Below are 19,405 nucleotides of genomic sequence, written 5' to 3'. Positions count from 1 at the left end.
AAAGGAAATGAATAGCCTTCATTTAATGCTTTGAATGTGATTATTTTTTCCTTTTTTCCATATTTCAGTATTCCAGTACTAATAGCATATGTGCACTTTTAGTTAAACAATATTCTAAATGTTTCACTGCTGTGGGACCCTGGCCACATATACGGCATATACCCCTTATTCCAAAAGCTCATCTACTTGACAAGTGGCTACAGCTTGAGTTTGTAGAACTCTAGTCTCGGCCACAGACGCTCCACTCACAAGTTCACGTAGAGTCCGATACCTTCAGTGCACGGATCTGGCTTCACTTTCAGGATTCTACCACTTGCGTTCTGATTGGCTCCCAGCTTTCTGAACAAAACACGTTTCCTCCAAGATGTGACAGCAGCCACCTATTTATTTCAAACCAGCATTAACAGTGTCACAGCACAGCTCAACACGCTTGGAGGAGAACTCATACCGAATAACTTGACGAAAGGATAGAGAGGACCATCCTACCCACTTACACTGTGTTTGAGTCAGTTATGCTCTTTAGGGCCCAGGCACTGGCTTTAACCTAGCAAGTTCCTATAAATTTATATTAATATTTACTAAGTAACTAAGTATGAGTGAATGTGTGAGTGTGTGTTGCCCTGTGAAGGACTGGCGCCCCCTCCAGGGTGTATTCCCACCTTGCGCCCAATGATTCCAGGTAGGCTCTGGACACACCGTGACCCTGAACTGGATAAGCGCTTACAGATAATGAATGAATGAGTAAGTAAGAGGTAATTTACGTCTTCATTCATTCGGCTTGTGTAACTACTACATCCTGATCAGTGGCAGATCCCACCCAGAATCACTGGGCACAAGAGGCAGGGACATAGATTGACTGATGCAGTACATATTCAGTAACAGTGGGTTTTACCAAGGACCTCAGGACTCTACAGCTGTATCTCAGCAAAACCACATGATGACACTGTGCTGGACTAAACATTCATTTACAATGTTTACATTTTAAAGTCGAAATATGTTGGATTTATCAGGTGACTATGAAAAAGAGGCATATATCCATCCATCCATTATCTGTAACCGCTTATCCAACTTAGGGTCGCGGGGGGTCCAGAGCCTACCTGGAATCATCGGGCGCAAGGCGGGAATACACCCTGGAGGGGACGCCAGTCCTTCACAGACACACACATTCACACCTACGGACACTTTCAAGTTGCCAATCCACCTGCAATGTGTGTTTTTGGACTGTGGGAGGAAACTGGAGCACCCGGAGGAAACCCTCGTGGACACGGGGAGAAAACACCAACTCCTCACAGACAGTCACCCAGAGCAGGAATCGAACCCACAACCTGCAGGTTCCTGGAGCTGTGTGACTGTGACACTACCTGCTATAGACCAACTATATTCTGAAGCTGGAGGGAGATCAGCAATGAACTACAGCAAAGTGGGTTATGCACATGAATGAAGGAGAATGTATGACGAGCCATACGGCACAAAAATAGACCATTCAAAGCAGAGGGTTTAAAAAAGAAAAACTGAGATGTGAGCTATGACTTATAAAAGACTCTTTTTAGTACAGAATGACTGAGCACTAAAAATAGAACTAGAAACAACATGCCCTCTCGGTTATTACTCATAGAACTGACGACTGACTGTTCTGCTGATAATGAGCAAAAAGCCAGAGGTTCTTGACCCAGTGTCCAGACTCCAAGTCCATTCAGTGTTAGATGAATATATCACCCACCCACATTGCTCCTTTAAGCAGATCTCTAAAGAAAAGGTGTACTATCCAGTCTTGTCCATTGCTACAGATAAGCAGTGTAATATTAGACCTCAAGTTAAAATGTATTTTCATTAAATTATTGAAAATATTGAAGTTACATTTTTTTCAGTTGTTGAGGCTTTGTGTATTTTTGATTATTATAGTCTGATGCAAAAGTTTAGGTACACTAAAACATTAGATATTTTGTTAATTATCTTCATGAAAAAAAGTAAACGTTCTCTTGTTGTCTGTGGACAAATGGGCAAATACCATTGGCAGTTTCCCTGTGGTCTGAATTTTAAAGCCCGCGTACCAACAGTGATCATGTTCCAACAGAAGGGGGTGGTATTGTTCCATCTCCTTAATCCCTCATTTGCCTGTTTGAAAGACTCCAGACTGCAGAAAGTGCTAATAAAAATGTTCATTACCTTTTATTATGTAATAGTATTTAGTCCATTATCATTTTCATTTACAATTTCAATTTTCAATGCCTTTACTGCTAAAAATGAAAGCAAACTAGCAGTAGCCGCAGCAATCTGCCGTAAACAGTGCTAATCTTTAAGTAGACAGCAACTGCTGTCGAAGAAATACCTGAGAAATAGGGTTTCTTTCTAAAATTAACTTATAACAAACGTTATGCACATGAGATTTTGTCCCTTTCTAGATATGACCTTATCTTTCCAGGTATCTTGACAATGCATTTCCCCTAAAGGCCACGTTAGCATTTTCTCCTGCAGTACGCAACAAGCTAACTTCCTGTTGTGAAAGCACACCCCAAAATCTTTTTAGCGGTTATATGCTTTTTAGTGTGATTATGCTTACTCTACCTCACCCTTAACACCCCACCTAACCACAAAAGCAAGAATCAACACCCACTTCTCATCACCACTTAGCAGGACACAATATTTAGGCTGAGGCTTTGTGACAGGAGATTGGCCCCAAAGGCAACACTCATTGTTCTGCACGCCCTTGTGTTCCATCTTCCACAAACGCCCTTCTGAAATCCCTGTTATCATCCTGTCATGCCATGTGCCTCAACCTCTCTCTCAGAGCAGAGTCCAGCCTCATTTTGTGTGTTAGCTAATCTCAACCTCCCCAGGATGTGAGCTCACTCAGCTGTGCCAATGTTTATAAATAACAGTATAAAAGAGATGGGCAGCAAACACTTTATCTTCACGTGCATTTAGTAACAGAATGAGACACGTTGGCACTGCCTTTGTGGATTGTGACTATTCACGAATGTTCATATGGCCTTTTCATAAGGTTAGAATACAGAGAGCATCTGCCAAAAACACAAGAACAAAGGTGTGTTGTGGTTTACTAGTGTATGTTCATGTGTTTCCAGTAAGTCTTCAAGTGTGTTCCATTATTTAAGCATGCAACAACATACACTTTCAATATAGCCTCCCTCTAAGCGATACTGGGTTCGATAGATTGGGTTGTTGTATACTCTGGGTTGGTGTATTGGCAAAAACAGGTTGTTTTTCTGGTACATCTATACATAAACCACAAGTGTGGACTTGGGAAAGTCCCAGTGAGCTCAGTTTTTCAGCAGTTATGGTACTGCCTAGGCCATCCACCAGTTTGCTATTGTTGAAATAATTTCACCAGGCAAGTTCCAATAATGCACAGTAAAAACAGGTGAGCATTCTCAATAATCCAGTACCAGGGATATAGGTCTTAATTTCTATATGATATTAACTGATTCACTACAAACTGAACAAAGCCCTGCTCTCAACACCCCTGATCCTGCTGAGCGTTTCACTGACTCAGTTGAGTGCTTGGGGTAAGATATAGAAAGCATTATATGACAGTGTGCAGGGTAGTGGGTCTTCAAAATCAGGGTTGGGAAGCACTGCGGTGAAGAACTTGTTAGTGGTGCTTTCTACAGAACAGTTTGTGTACAAGAGATTTGTGGAAATATAATTATTAATTTAATTATTAATACATCAAGGGCGACAAGGTGGCACAGCAGGTAGTGTTGCAGTCACACAGCTCCAGGGACCTGGAGGTTGTGGGCTCGAGTCCCGTTCTGGGTGACCAGGAGTTTGGTGTGTTCTCTCTGTGTCTGTGTGGGTTTCCTCCGGGTGCTCTGGTTTCCTCCCACAGTCCAAAAACACACGTTGGTAGGTGGATTGGTGACTCAAAAATGTCCATAGGTGTGTGTGTGTGTGTGTGTGTGTGTGTGTGCGTCACCCTGTGAAGGACTGGCGCCCCCTTCAGGGTGTGTTCCTTCCTTGCTCCCAGTGATTCCAGGTAGGCTCCAGACCCACCGCAACCCTGAACTGGATAAGGGTTACAGATAATGAATGAATGAATGAATAGTGCAGTATATAATGAGAAATATGGAGAATAGTGAATAGGGAGCCATTTCAGACACAGCTTTTATGTTTTCATGACCAATGATCATCTTTGATAAATTTCCCCAGTGGATTTGGGTCACTTCTGGCAAATATGATTCGGCACAGCTGGCTCATTTTGGTTCTGGCTAAAAGCAGGTTAATCAAAAGTGGCCTACATATCACAGCACAGATCTGGCCCACTTCTGTGGATGTGACCCAAAAGTGGCTAAACAACTGACTGCTTGTTACCCTAATTTGGCGTTAGTGCAGCCCTCAGAAATCAAGCAGGAATGGTCTGCTCATGTGCTGTCATTCCATGTGGCAAGTGGGCCCATGGAAATGTGGCATGTGGGCCTGACCTGGGCCAGAATAATTTTCCTGTTTGGATGTGTATTTGGATGTAATATTTCCTCCAAAAATACAAAAGTCTGAGAACTGCTGCTGTCCTACACCAAAGCCTGAGCTCTATGTTCCAACATCAGCAATCAAATATACAGCTTTAAATCTCTCCTATGAGCGTTTCACTTCAAATGGTTATTGCAAATATCCACAGTCCTCTCCATCTCAGCATCAGACGCTGAATGTATTGCGCAACGGTGATCCACCCAGACCCGGGGCAAGCCTCTTCCTTCACATCCCCCTCAGAGGAGCAGCGGTTCAGTGTGTGTGTGTGTGAGAGAGAGAGAGAGAGTAGGTGTGTGTGTGTGTGAGAGAGAGTGTGAGGGTTGTTACTCAAGCTGCTGGACGCATGTACGTGGAGAGTTTACGTTGAGGGACGGACACAGCCTGCCAGTATGGAGGTATAGAGCACTTTCACGCTTTCTCTTTTCTCCTTCACTACGTGTTTTATGGGTGTTTACGATGACGTAAAATGGTGAAAGTGAACTTTACCACTTACTAAAGCCGTGTTTGTGATACAGACCAAAAAAACGTTTTTATTTTAGCTCGAAAACAAAGGTGTAGCGTCGGGAAAAAGTATAGGAAATCAACCTAGTCACGTTTTGGTCTGAAAAATAGAGAGGAAACTGAGAACAGAAAGTTAAATCCGTAGCATCAGTTAAGTTTGCATTTAAATGATGTGATTCTGAGCCCTGGCTGAATTACACTTCCAGTCTTGTCGATTTTCTTTGATTGGCAGTGTTCACATAAACAGTTATAATACATATATTTTTTTTTTTACCACTTATTTGAATAGCGTTATTAAAATGAATGTATCTTTGGCTGAAGAAACCGACAGTGATTGTATCTGCACTTATTGGATTAAACATAGTGTTGTACACACAGCATTTTTCAAAAATATTTAATCTGTTGCTAATGCCCCTAAATTAGTGCATTTACTTAGAAATGTACTGTGTACAAAAGTGCACATCCACTTCTTATTCCCAGACAGTGAGCATATATCCGTCCACTGGCATAAAAAAGCTGGCAACACTGACTGTAGACCACTGCTGGTCCACCATCGGACCACTCAGATTACTGTCCTGTACAGGATAGAACTCATTTATAATCTCCTCACACAGAATTTACATTCACAGAGACTTTTATTCTGGAAAACACACTAATACAAATATTACCAACAACTGTGAGAGATATAATAATGAGTATAAACCTGATATTAAATGATTAAATGATAAAAATGTTGACACTGTGCTGATTATAATTATTTACTAATCTTATTTATAAAGAATAACAAAACAAACTGTAACAAAAATGTAAATTGTACTGTGAATGGAAAAGTGCTAAAATGTGGTATTTTGTCTAAAATTCTGTTTAATCACCAGTGGTCCGCCAAAACACTGTGTAAAACACTAGTGGACCTCCAACTTTGCCCTCAGTGGAACAAAAGTGATCCATTGTCTACTTGATGTCAGGGATATGTTTTCTGAAATTAAACACCCTTTTTCCTCATTGAAAATCTTTATTTTTTTCCTTGTTAACCTGTTTTATTTTAGTGCTAGATGTCTCATGAGTGAAATATAAGTCAGCAGTATGACTGAGTATCTCTGCTTTGTAATGGCAGTTTTCCAAGTCTCAATTGTGTGATTTCAGACAACCAGGGTTTTGTCATCATAAACCTTAGGGACCAATCCCACAACTTGTGGGCTGGGGCTTTTGAGCTGCAGGTGAGCAGTGGGGGGAAAAGTTAATATGGAAATAGGGACTAACTGCTTATCCATATCTCTGCTCATACTAAATGAAGACAGATATGTAATTACATTTAAGCCACCTTTAAAATATTCTTGGACTTTGTATAATCTTAATGATATAATTCTACATCTTTAACTCTCAGAAAAAACTTTGTGGTGGTGCCCTCAAGGGTAGATGCTCAATACTTTAGTTAGGGAACATCTTTACAATATTCTGTATTAATTGTAGATTTTAAGTTGTGTTGATTCGAACCCATTTCAAAATTTCTCTAAGGAAAGCTTATAAATATTCACTGTTCCTTCTGGAGAAGAGAATGTAATGTACCTTTAGGGAATACAACTGAATTTTAAAACCACTGCTGTACCTTTAAAGGTACATTTGCACTTTGTACGTTCAGTGAAAAATGATATACCTGTACTGTGTCTTTTATTCTGGCAGTGTAGGGGCTTAATCACTGGAAGGTATTCCATGAAGATGATCTGCCTTTGCTGCAGTAGCTTCTACTCTTCTAGAAAAGCAGTACTCTAACTGGTGAAACATTGCTGGGAATATTTCATGGAAGACACCAGAATATTCAAGACATCAGGATATGATGTTGATGATTAGTTCAGGATCACAAACACCACTCAGACTCACTGTAAAAGGTACTGAAGAGTGTTTCATTACTGCAGAAAATGGTTCCACTGCTTCAAAGCCCAATGCTGGGGTCCATATTGCCCCTCAAGTCAGGACTTGGCATATGGAATATGTTGGCCTTAAGCACATATGCGGCTTATTAAGAGTGTTTCATCACACTTGCTTTCGCAAAATTAGTGGAATTCACATTAAAGAGTGCAATTCAGACATTAAGTGTTTATTGTTATACATTTAACAATTAATTTAATATATATACTTTTGTGGTGCAGCAGGTTCAAGTTCAAGGATGATTTTATGTGAGGAGTGTGGTGTGTTCTCCCTGTGTCCGTGTGGGTTTCCTCCGGGTTACTGTCTATGAGGAGTGTGGTGTGTTCTCCCTGTGTCCGTGTGGGTTTCCTCCAGGTGACTGTCTATGAGGAGTGTGGTGTGTTCTCCCTGTGTCCGTGTGGGTTTCCTCCGGGTGACTGTCTGTGAGGAGTGTGGTGTGTTCTCCCTGTGTCCGTGTGGGTTTCCTCCGGGTGACTGTCTGTGAGGAGCGTGGTGTGTTCTCCCTGTGTCTGTGTGGGTTTCCTCCGGGTGACTGTCTGTGAGGAGCGTGGTGTGTTCTCCCCGTGTCTGCAAGGGTTTCCTCTGGGTGACTGTCTGTGAGGAGTGTGGTGTGTTCTCCCTGTGTCTGCGTGGGTTTCCTCCGGGTGACTGTCTGTGAGGAGTGTAGTGTGTTCTTCCTGTGTCTGCGTGGGTTTCCTCCGGGTGACTGTCTGTGAGGAGCGTGGTGTGTTCTCCCTGTGTCTGTGTGGGTTTCCTCCGGGTGACTGTCTGTGAGGAGCGTGGTGTGTTCTCCCTGTGTCTGTGTGGGTTTCCTCCGGGTGACTGTCTGTGAGGAGCGTGGTGTGTTCTCCCTGTGTCTGCGTGGGTTTCCTCCGGGTGACTGTCTGTGAGGAGTGTAGTGTGTTCTTCCTGTGTCTGCGTGGGTTTCCTCCGGGTGATTGTCTGTGAGTAGCGTGGTGTGTTCTCCCCGTGTCTGCGTGGGTTTCCTCTGGGTGACTGTCTGTGAGGAGTGTGGTGTGTTCTCCCTGTGTCTGCGTGGGTTTCCTCCGGGTGACTGTCTGTAAGGAGTGTGGTGTGTTCTCCCTGTGTCTGCATGGGTTTCCTCCAGGTACTCCGGTTTCCCCCACACTGCAAAAACACACGTTGGTAGGTGGATTGGTGATTCAAACTTGTCTATGTGTGTGAGTGTGTGTTGCCTTGTGAAGGAATGGCGCCCCTCCAGGGTGTGTTCCCGCCTTGCACCCAATGATTCCAGGTAGGCTCTGGACCCACCGCGACCCTGAACTGGATAAGTGCTTACAGGCAATGAAGAAATGAATGTATTGGACTGCTCCTCAACTTTAAATTCTGATCCAATCCTTCATATAGTACTTAGAGGAGTATGATATGCTGTAGTAATATGGAAGATAATTAAATGAGAATATGTTTAAGAGTCTGTTACATTATTGTTAAAATCCTACAGCTGAGTAATGGTCAGTTATTCTAGTTGTGGAGCTCTATGCCCGGAGGTGAGATGCTTGGAAAGAAATGCTCGTGCTCAGCTCAGTGAAAGAGAATGTGAAAGAGGAAAAGAGTGAGCCCACAGACTGAAAGTTCACATTTCTGCTGCGTGTGTAAAACCAGTTCAATGCTCTAGCTCTGAGTCGGTGAGCACACTTCCTCACACAGCACATGCTGCTGGTCTCTGTGCTGCCCTCAGAAATGCCCACTCAGTATAAACACATCCCTGCTGATACTGTCAGACAATACAGAAATGATGCATATATCAGCTTAAAATGTCTTGTGACAGGTAGAGGAGAGAGAGAGAGAGAGAGAGAGAGAGAGAGAGAGAGAGAGAGAGGGAGGGAGAGAAAATGAGTGATACAGTGATGGATGAAGATAAAGGTAGAGAAAGATATAAAAGGGACAAGAAGAGAAAACTGACACAAAAAGTAGAGGGAAAGAAAGAGAGAAAAAAGGAAATGAATGGTTTAAGGAAGAAAGAGCAGGGATTGATTGGAGAGAGAGAGAAAGACAGAAAGACCACCAGAAGAAAAGAGATATTCAAAGAGAAATGGGGAGCAATAATAAGAGGGAGGGAGGAAATATATTGAGAGTAGAACACAGAAGGAAAGATAGACAATGAATGAATGGGGGGCAAGTAAAGTATATAAGGAGAGACAGGTCGACAAGAGTAAAATTCTGTATAGTGAGAGACACAGGGAAAGAGAAAAGAGGGAAATGAGAAATGGAGGTAGACAATACTTAGATAAAACAGACAGAAAATGAAAGACAGGTAGAGAGGGGTCATTAATTTAACCAGATTGGTGTGTGTGTGTGTGTGTGTGTGAGAGAGAGAGAGAGAGAGAGAGAGAGAGAGAGAGAGAGAGAGAGAGAGAGAGAGAAAAAGAAAAATGGAACTTGTTCTGTTTTGGCTATTGCCACCATACTGAGTTGTCGGGGAGTCACTTGTGTGTGTGTATGTGTGTGTATGTATGTGTGTGTGTGTATGTGTGTGTATGTATCGTGAGTCTATCATATTTGGAACAAGTAAAACTGTGCAGTACTGGCAAAAAAATTGTAATTGGAGACATGGGAGAGTAGATAAATGTGCCAGGCTTATAAACTGCACATTTATTATGTAACTTGATGTAAGGGCAGTGGCAAAAAGACTACACTGTGTAGCACCTACAGTGGCAATTTAATGTCATTGTAAGTTACCTAGTTACACTTTGAGCTGAGAAAAACAGAAATGACTGAAGGCCACCTGTTTTACTCCAAGAAAGACCTCTAATGGTTTTCCAGCGTGAATAATTAGGTGGTTATTCTTTATCAAATTTACAAACTCAAAGATTTTGTACATTTAAATAAACCAACACAATCATTGCCATAATTAAGAAACTGAAAGACAGGTACTGGAATTGGAAAAGGCCCAAAACTGCTCAGAATAAAACCTCTTTACAGTTACCATATAGGAGAGGCAAGATTTTTGTGCAAAACAGTATTAATACTTTGTTTCTATGGCAACTATATCCTCAGTAGAATGGAATTTATGACACGCATTACATAACGTGGTTGATATAGGTTAGTGGGTACCACCAGTGACTTCCACATGACAGAAAATGGTTCATGTCCCAGCTTAGACAGGAAAACAGTGTCTTATGGCTCTACCTCTAACAATATATTCGCCTGTCACTTTTACATCATAACTCTATGAGTGTCTGCACACTGTAAATGCTTTGCTTTCTTTTTTATTGGAAAACAAATCACATTGTAGAAATTAGTCTACTTTTTTCTCGTTTTCTTTGATTATAAATAAGAAAGAAGGAACCATCATAACTGGTTTTAGGAAATGCTGCAAAGCCTCAAGGAAATGGTTGTTTGTTAGGTTCCTGTCAGTGCAGTCGCCGCAAGGAAACTGCAGACAGTAGAAGAAAGTCCATGTGATGTGAACACTTCTGTTCTTTATAGGTCAACAGATCTAGTTTGAGAGAGCACATCTGAAAAAATAATAAAGCAGACAATGCAGATCTTTCAGAAAGTAATCATGAGTTCAGTTTCCTCATTCTTTAGCTGTAAGCTTAGACCATAAATGTCTGTCTGAGCTAACCCAACCAGGAATGAGTTATTGATATTGATAAGAGTACAGAACTTCTTCTACAATTTGTTCTACAGGTGGCACAGAGGTGCAGCAGGTAATGTCACAGTCACACAGCTCCAGGGACCTGGAGGTTGTGGGCTCGATTTCCGCTCCGGGTGACTGTCTGTGAGGAGTTTGGTGTATTCTCCCTGTGTCTGTGTGGGTTTCCTCTGGGTGCTCCGGTTTCCTCCCACGGTCCAAAAACACACGTTGGTAGGTGGATTGGTGACTCAAAAGTGTCCGTAGGTGTAAATGTGTGAGTGTATGTTGCCCTGTGAAGCACTGCCACCTGCTCCAGTGTGTGTTCCTTGCGCCCAGTGATTACGGATAGGCTCCGGACCCATCGCAACCCAGAACTGGATAAGCGCTTACGGACAATGAATGAAAGAATGAATAGGTTTGTTCTACACAAACTAGTTGTGGACGCTCTATGAACAAGTGTTACATTTCTCTGTTAGTCTAATTCAGCTAGATACAATCCCATGTTTATCAACTAGAACTTATAAGCATTTATAAACTTGTTAGTTTCTATGTTAGTATCAGCATTTATGTACCTGAAAATACTGGGTACAGGGGGTCCTCCACTTACGACGTTGGTCCGTTCTTACGTCGCGTCGTAAACCGATTTTCGGTGTAAGTCGGAACATACGTACGTACTGTACGTAAATAACATACTGTAAGCACTTATCCTATCCTAACACCTATCCTCCTCGGTCCCGAGCCGCGTCACTGTGTATTCTTCCGCCGCGCACACCAAACACGAAGTTCGCGTTACGACGTTTACGATGCAAAACCACTTAAGTCGAAACAAGGCTTTATATAGTAAATGGGAGATGTGTCGTAACTAGGGCTGCAACTAATGATTATTTTGATAATCGATTAATCTGTCGATTATTTTTTCGATTAATTGATTATTAATCGGATAAAAAGGAAGACAAGCCAAATTTGGTTTCCTGTCTGTTACTAACATATTCAGGATACCATCAGTGAGAACAGCTGCTTGCTGTGGTGTGCAGATCTTCTTCAAAACATAGTCTGCAATGCTGGGCTGTTTTTATCTGAGGTGAGAAAGAAAGTGTAGATATGGACATACTCCTTTTTTAAGTTAATAACTACTGATCTAAAATGCAGACAACAATGCAGGCAAAATGAAATTACATAAATGGATATTGGGTGATGCTGCCATGTGCTGAGAATAAAAGGGAAATTCAACTAACACATATGAGCAGATATGGTTAAGATATTTAAGATTTTAGAGAACTAATGTTGTAATTTTATAAGGAACACACAACTTACCATTATTAAAAATTAGTGTTTACATGAAGAATTAACCCAACCATTACATTAATTTTATATTTATCAATATTTAACACAGTGTATGTAATGTAATATACACTTATAATGTAATATACACTTGGCTGTGATACTCAAACACTAACACGCAATGCCAGTCAGAAAAGACCTTGAAAAAGGCTTTAAATATATTATTTTAAAAAAATGTTTGGATTTTTTTTTTACTGAATGTAACTGCCGCCACATTTAAGGTGGAACGGAAAACTCGCTAAATACAAGAATGATATACATTTACTAAAAATGAGACATCTCGTTTAACTACTCTAGCAGGCTCTAGTGACATTTTAGTGAGAGAACAAGTAGAATTAACTTACTATACTGAATCTCTTTCACACATAGCTCCAACAGGCTTCCTATTCAGATGCTCATGCAGTAATGTCGTGCTGCCGTGCCATGCGGGATCAGCTGTGCACATTTTGCACCTAATGCTGTTCCTTGAAGGCGTTAATGTAAAGTGTTCCCATACTTTTGATGACTTGGGTCTTACATTTTTCTCTCTGCTTGTGCTAACATTATCCTCTGCTGTGACCGCCTCCGCCATTTTTCAAACCCTTCTTCCAGAGTTCGTCACGTGTAGCAACTGTACCTATGTGTATAACAACTTAGACCCAACTAATTGATTATTAAATTAGTTGCCAACTATTTTAACAATCGATTTTAATCGATTTAATCGATTAGTTGTTGCAGCCCTAGTCGTAACCATGAAACATCGTAACTCCGAGGACCTCCTGTACATTTCTTTATAACGGCAGAGATCATGTCAGAATGTCAAAAATGGATGATGATTATACGTTATGTTAAAAGGGTGGTTAATCTGAACGATTTTCAGTAGTGACTATTTTCCTTAAGGTACCCTGTTTTTACCCCCTCACGTTAATGTACGGTATTTTAGGAAATGTGTTCCAGGCCCTCACTGTCATAAATTCATGCCTCAGACATTTGGCATCAAGTAATATCTTTCTGTCACAGAGCTTTTAGAGGCATTAAATGCTTTCAACATCTGGTTTCTGTCACCATCACTGTGAACAATTTTGACACTGATAGATTCAGTTAAGCAGAAATGTTGAAAATATTGGTAGAATATGTTTATTTTTAAAAATCGGAAACCATTCTGTTTCCGTTTTGACTATGTGTTTCTGGGTGATTTAACAAGGCTTTTCAAGTCTGCTGTGCCTGTGTGTGGTGTGTAAAGTGTGTCTATAGGCCACATGCAAAACAGTTTTATTATTATGCTTCATAAGCCTGCTATTCAGTTCCCTTGCCTTTTTATAGGCTGCCAGTAACTCCTCAATTCTGATTGCTACCCATCTGAAGTAAAACAACAAGGGTGACCATATTTGGAGTAGAAATGGAGAGATAGGCATTTGGGTGGATCACTGGACATAAGCCAGGAGAGGGAATGGAGTTGTTTCATATATAATGTATGTCCAAACATTTGTAGACACTTCTTATAATTAGTGAATTCAGCTACTCAAAGGTGTTCCCATCTGGACAATGATATCTAATGTGCTGCAGTATGCTATCAAATCCATCCATCCATCCATCCATTATCTGTAACCGCTTATCCAATTTAGGGTCGCGGGGGGTCCAGAGCCTACCTGGAATCATCGGGCGCAAGGCGGGTGCTATCAAATCCTTTCAGAAATGTTCCTTGTGAATAGTCTTCTCAGGAGAAGAACTGCAAACTACAGTGAAGGTGGTTAAATTACCTCTTTATATCCTTAATTTTAGGAGGTATATGTGATGAGCATGTGTTCACTAATGATACGATCATACAGTGTACTCGTCTGGGATTAGGTAGAGCCTTATGACTTACATGGCCACTGTCTGTTGTTGCTAACTGTGATTGGTTCCCCATGGCAATGTATAATGTAGTTAAGCAGGCTGCTGCTCATTAGCTTCAGCTTCATTATGGTGTGGCTGATGGGAGTGGGACTGTTTGTTCTTTGTAACTGAGGAATGAAAACATGAGAGTTTCAGAAGGCACTACACACTGATAAACGCTCAGATTATATCAGTCCTGTACAGATTTAAAAACTACATGCTCTGTTGGGTGAGAAGAATGGCTCACTTCCTCTTACAGTGTTTGTACTATGGCTAGAGCTAATCAGGGGTAAAACTGAAACATTATCATGCTGAACTATGAAACTTTGCATGAGCGACTGCTTGAAGGATCTGGTGATTAAATTACGGACAAAGCAAATGATAGCGCTCACCCTCACAGACTGCTATCTATCAGAGTAAGGATTCATGATGTTAGGGCTATAATGCTAGGGTTAGGGTTATAATGCTAACTTTGGGGTTATCATGCTAGGGTTAGGGTTATAATGCTAGGGTTAGTGTTATCATGCTAGCTTTGGGGTTATCATGCTAGGGTTAGGGTTATCATACTAGGGTTAGGTTTGTAATGCTAACGTTAATGTTACAAAGCTTTAGGCTTGTCATTCCAGGGCTATGCTAGGATTGAGTTATTACGATAGGGTTTCAGTTATGATAAGATACATTCGGATAGGATTACAGTTGTTATCTGGCAAGTGTTATGTTGATAATTCTGGGGTAATGTTCATTGTGATATGATTAGGGTTTTTTTTTGCTATGATTAGTGTTATTATTCTAGGATTTGTGTTATCATGTTAGGCTTAGGGGCATCATGTAGGAGTTAGATTTTTTAGAGGTTAACTGGAATTATAGGCATGGAGTTCATAGGCTCCTAAAAGAGAATGATTACAGTAGAAAAACTACATTCACCCAGCAACTAATGTTTGAGGATTATCCAAAAACTGCAGAAGAAGCTGTCTTTATCTCACCAGCAGGATACTGATCTTTTTAAATGAAATCAAGCTGATTCATCATCTCACCAAAGCCATCCTAAAATATACCTTCTACATTGACCACCAGAACAACAGTCCAGAACTTCTCCTGATGACCCTGAAGGTTTTAGATTAATCAGAAAGGTCTGAACTCAGTAATCCTGCAGCAGCACATTAACCCAGAAACGGGAGGGGGAAGTGGAGGACATTACATGCCTGAAATGTAAGCAGTGAGGGGAAGCTTTATGTCTTATGACTTTTACATCTCTCTGCATCTGGAGTGGTCCTTTATGCACTGCTTTACGCATGGAATGTGTGTAAGTGCATGTCTGGACCTTTTCAGAGCACTCTAGGGTGCTCGGCCCCATCCTGTCTCCATGCATTAATGATGAGAGAAATTTGAGGGCTATCTGTGCAGGCCATGATTGCCTGACATTTCAGTGAATTTGCCAGAACATGCCTTGGTCTTCCATATTTCATGGTACAGAGGAATAGGAGAGGCATATGTGCAGGTCATGGTCTATGTTTCTGATCTTTATAATGACCAAACTCTTCATTGTCTTTCTGTAACCGCTTATCCAGTTCAGAGTTGTGGTGGGTCCGGAGCCTACCCGGAATCACTGGGCGCAAGGCATCACCAAAATATGCTTAGAAATAAGAAATGCCCTTTGTGTTTTGTGATCAAACCCATGATCCACAGTCTTGTTACGTGAATGTGCATTTAGATCAGTATATTTCCTTTTCCTATAAATGAGTCATTTTTGAGATATGAGCATTCGTTTTGACGGCAACAAGGCGTGTAATTTATTTTCCACAGGCAACAGAATGAGGTATGAGTTTTACTACATGCTCTAATGAGTTGGCATAGGATATATTACATCTTATCTTGTGTATGATTATAATTACATGAAGACATGTTCAGAATTACATCATAATGATCTTACATCAGGGTGCACTCTGAACACACAGAAAAATCAGAAGTGTTCAGAGTGATGTTGATGAGAACCAGACATCGGAATCCCTTTGACCTGCTTTATGACATTAAAGTAAAAAGAATTTTAAAAACCAACAACAAACAATAAAACCACATTATATAAGTAAAGTACAGTCATGTCAGACATGAACATGTAGGCATTACATATTACAAACCTGTTGATAATGTTATGCAGATGTGTTTAGGTTGTTTGGTCATTTTGGTTAGCCAAAAAATGACCATGTTTGTGTAGTAGATATTATGATCCCTGATTCCTTTCAGCACACCTGTAAAAAAAATCTCAGTTGATAATTGTCTCCATAGTTTCCCATCAAAACTGAAAGACTGTTTACTTTTTAAGCATTCAATCATTTTGATTAATCCAAGGATTTATCTCCTCTAAATAAACAAGAAATACGACAGAGCATTTGCTTGGCTCTGTCTGTAAATACGTATCATTAGTGTGTCCCACAGTGCCCTTCTGCTTCTTTCATACCTTGAGAATCACACTGAAATTAAACTCACATCATTATTTGATTCGTTGCAAAGAAGAAAAGTGAAAGGGAAAAACTGGAGGAACTTTAAAATACACTAACAGTTGAATGAATGAAGAGTCTTGTGATTCCAGTGGAAAAGTGATGATGTGATTTAAAACACATCATGTTTTCCTGGAAAAATCTGAAGAGACATAGAGGGCTAGCACAGTCTCTTCTAGTTTTTCTAAGAGTTGGAGCTGGTTGCTGTTTTATAGAGTCACTACTTGGCAGCGAGACTCGGCTTAGACCCAAAATCCTCTAGCTTTAATCCTCCACGCTTTAAATGAACATAAACATCAGTGAGTAGCTTGATTTCTACTCCGAACCAGACTCCACTGGGATGGCTAATACTAGCACTTCTTCTTCCTCATGTCTACCTTCACCTCCTTCCTTTGCAACAATGGATTTCCTTTTGAGATTCATCACCTTCGCCTTATTTTCCCACAGCAGGAGAGGACCTGGATTGGCCATATTAGGATTATGTTATAGGTGAATTGTGGTGACTTTTCTGTAGAAAGTGTGATTTATATTTTTCATAGTGGAATAGTATTATTTAAAGGAAAAGACATTGGAAACCAGTCGTTCTGAACAGGGCTGTTTACATGTGAATTGTGTTTAAGTGTGAATTGTGTTGTTTGCTCTTTGTGGTGTTTTGACTAATGCATGTTTCCTCCCACAGTCCAAAACACACGTTGGTAGGTGGATTGGCAACTCAAAAGTGTCCGTAGGTGTGAGTGTGTGAGTTAATTGTAAATGTTTTTATTGTGAGTTGCCCTGCGAAGGAAAGGTGCCCCTTCCAGGATGTGTTCTTGCCTTGCGCCCAGTGACTCCGGGTAGGCTCCTGACCCACTGCGACCCTGAACTAGATAAACCCCAGGGATCTTTGTTAACTTATAGAAAAGAGAATAACATGCTACACTTTCACATCATTTTTTGTGATGTTGATGTCACAGCACATGGGTGAATGATTGCTTCTGATTGGTCTAACACATCAACACACAGTTCATGAACCAACTGTTATTGACTTAAATTTTCTTACTTTAGACATGTTAAGACAGCGTCATATATGTGTGTTATGTACAGTCTCAGAAAAACTGCCACCGTGGTAGTACCTATTACTGTCAGTGTTGTGGTACGCTAAAGGCTACATATTCAGTATATTTTTTTAGGGAACAATATGGTACAATATTCTATATTAATTGAAGATTTAAACATTTTGTTGATTCATACGCCCCATTTAATCTGCAAGATTTATATTATATATTTTACACAGTTGATTAATGTGTGTTGATTAAGTTGATTAAGGAGTGTGGTGTGTTCTCCCCGTGTCTGCGTGGGTTTCCTCCGGGTGACTGTCTGTTAGGAGTGTGGTGTGTTCTCCCTGTGTCCGTGTGGGTTTCCTCCTGGTGACTGTCTGTGAGGAGTGTGGTGTGTTCTCCCTGTGTCTGCATGGGTTTCCTCCGGGTGACTATCTGTGAGGAGTGTGGTGTGTTCTCCCTGTGTCCGCGTGGGTTTCCTCCAGGTGACTGTCTGTGAGGAGTGTGGTGTGTTCTCCCTGTGTCTGCGTGGGTTTCCTCCGGGTGACTGTCTGTGAGGAGTGTGGTGTGTTCTCCCTGTGTCTGCTTGGGTTTCCTCCGGGTAACTTTCTGTTAGGAGTGTGGTGTGTTCTCCCTGTGTCTGCGTGGGTTTCCTCCGGGTGACTGTCAGTTAGGAGTGTGGTGTGTTCTCCCTGTGTCCGCGTGGGTTTCCTCCTGGTGACTGTCTGTGAGAAGTGTGGTGTGTTCTCTCTGTGTCTGCGTGGGTTTCCTCCGTGTGACTGTCTGTTAGGAGTGTGGTGTGTTCTCCCTGTGTCCGCGTGGGTTTCCTCCGGGTGACTGTCTGTTAGGAGTGTGGTGTGTTCTCCCTGTGTCCGCATGGGTTTCCTCCGGGTGACTGTCTGTGAGGAGTTGGTGTGTTCTCTCTGTGTCTGCGTGGGTTTTCTCCGGGTGCTCGGGTTTCCTCCGGGTGCTCAGGTTTTCACCCACGGTCCAAAACCACACGTTGGTAGGTGGATTGGTGACTCAAAAGTGTCCGTATGTGTGTGTGTGTGTGTGTGTGTGTTGCCCTGTGAAGGACTGGCGCCCCCTCCAGGGTGTATTCCCGTCTTGCGCCCATTGATTCCAGGTAGGCCATGGACCCACCGTGACCCTGAACTGGATAAGGGTTACAGATAATGAATGAATGAATGAATAATGAAAGATTAGAAATAATCACCTCTCCTTCTGGAGAAGAGAATGTAATGTACCTTTAGAGAACACAAATGGATGTAAAAACCACAGTTGTACCTTTAAAGATACATTTGCACTGTTTGTATCTTTAGTGACAATGATATACCTCTACTGTACCTTTTTTACTGAGAGAGTATAAGCTAGAAATAAATTCTCAGATCTTGTGATTTAAAAATTGCACTCTTTCAAAGTGCAATCTTCAACTTTCAGCCTTGAGTGCATAGTATTGTGACCACGCTGCCGATGATAATCATGGTTTGACAAAGACTGTGTTTGTGTATTTCTTAGTTCTGTGAGCTGTGACAACTGAAGGCTATGTTCATGATGTGTTAGACTGCAGTGAATAAGATTCAAGTGCAATATAAGAACTTTATGTCTTTTAGGAGAGGAGAATGTATTTGATATTTAGTCTCTAACTTGAAAAGGCCCCGTAAAATCCCAGGCTTATTACAATAATTGTATGGAACGCAGAAGTAGAGTTATTTTTAAGTTCTAAGTCTGGACCTGGGGTAAAGCAGCACCATAACATTGTGGATACACTAAATTAAGAATTGCACTCTTCCATTGAAGGAAACATTTATGCAGCAAAATAATTTCCTCTCATAAAACAAACTACTTTGCAAAGGCAAGAAACAACAGTGCATTTATCTGATTTATTTCAATTGTGGTTGTATGTGAAAAGGAAATAGACAAAATCTACTGCTGTAATGCTAACTACAACACAAAGTGTTATGGATCCACAGCACATTAACACCCCCCTGTGTGGAGCTGTCCCTAAATGTGAGTATAGCTTCTTTCTCAAATGCATGGTAACACAGAAATTTTGCAGACTTGTACCCAGAGGAGCCGTATGTGTGAAAGCAAATGTCTGCAACATTTGTCCTGGACTTTAACCTGTCAGCCCCTAGTGCAAAATCCAGGTAAATCTGAGTGAG

The 19,405-nt window shown here is 41.2% G+C and overlaps 1 protein-coding gene across 1 annotated transcript in view; it reads left to right on the top strand.

Moving 5' to 3' along the window:
• The first annotated feature begins 4,724 nt into the window (after positions 1-4,724).
• zgc:153184 (uncharacterized protein LOC751652 homolog) overlaps positions 4,725-19,405 on the top strand; it is a 28,575-nt gene continuing 13,894 nt past the window's right edge. Inside the window, exon 1 of the mRNA XM_066678815.1 lies at positions 4,725-4,880. Coding sequence (XP_066534912.1) covers positions 4,875-4,880 — 6 coding nt within the window. The 5' untranslated portion in view covers positions 4,725-4,874. The remainder of the gene's footprint in view (positions 4,881-19,405) is intronic.

Source organism: Hoplias malabaricus, chromosome 1 (assembly GCF_029633855.1).
Source record: "Hoplias malabaricus isolate fHopMal1 chromosome 1, fHopMal1.hap1, whole genome shotgun sequence".
Classification (NCBI taxonomy): Eukaryota; Metazoa; Chordata; class Actinopteri; order Characiformes; family Erythrinidae; genus Hoplias; species Hoplias malabaricus.
This window is presented reverse-complemented; position numbering and strand designations above follow the sequence as displayed.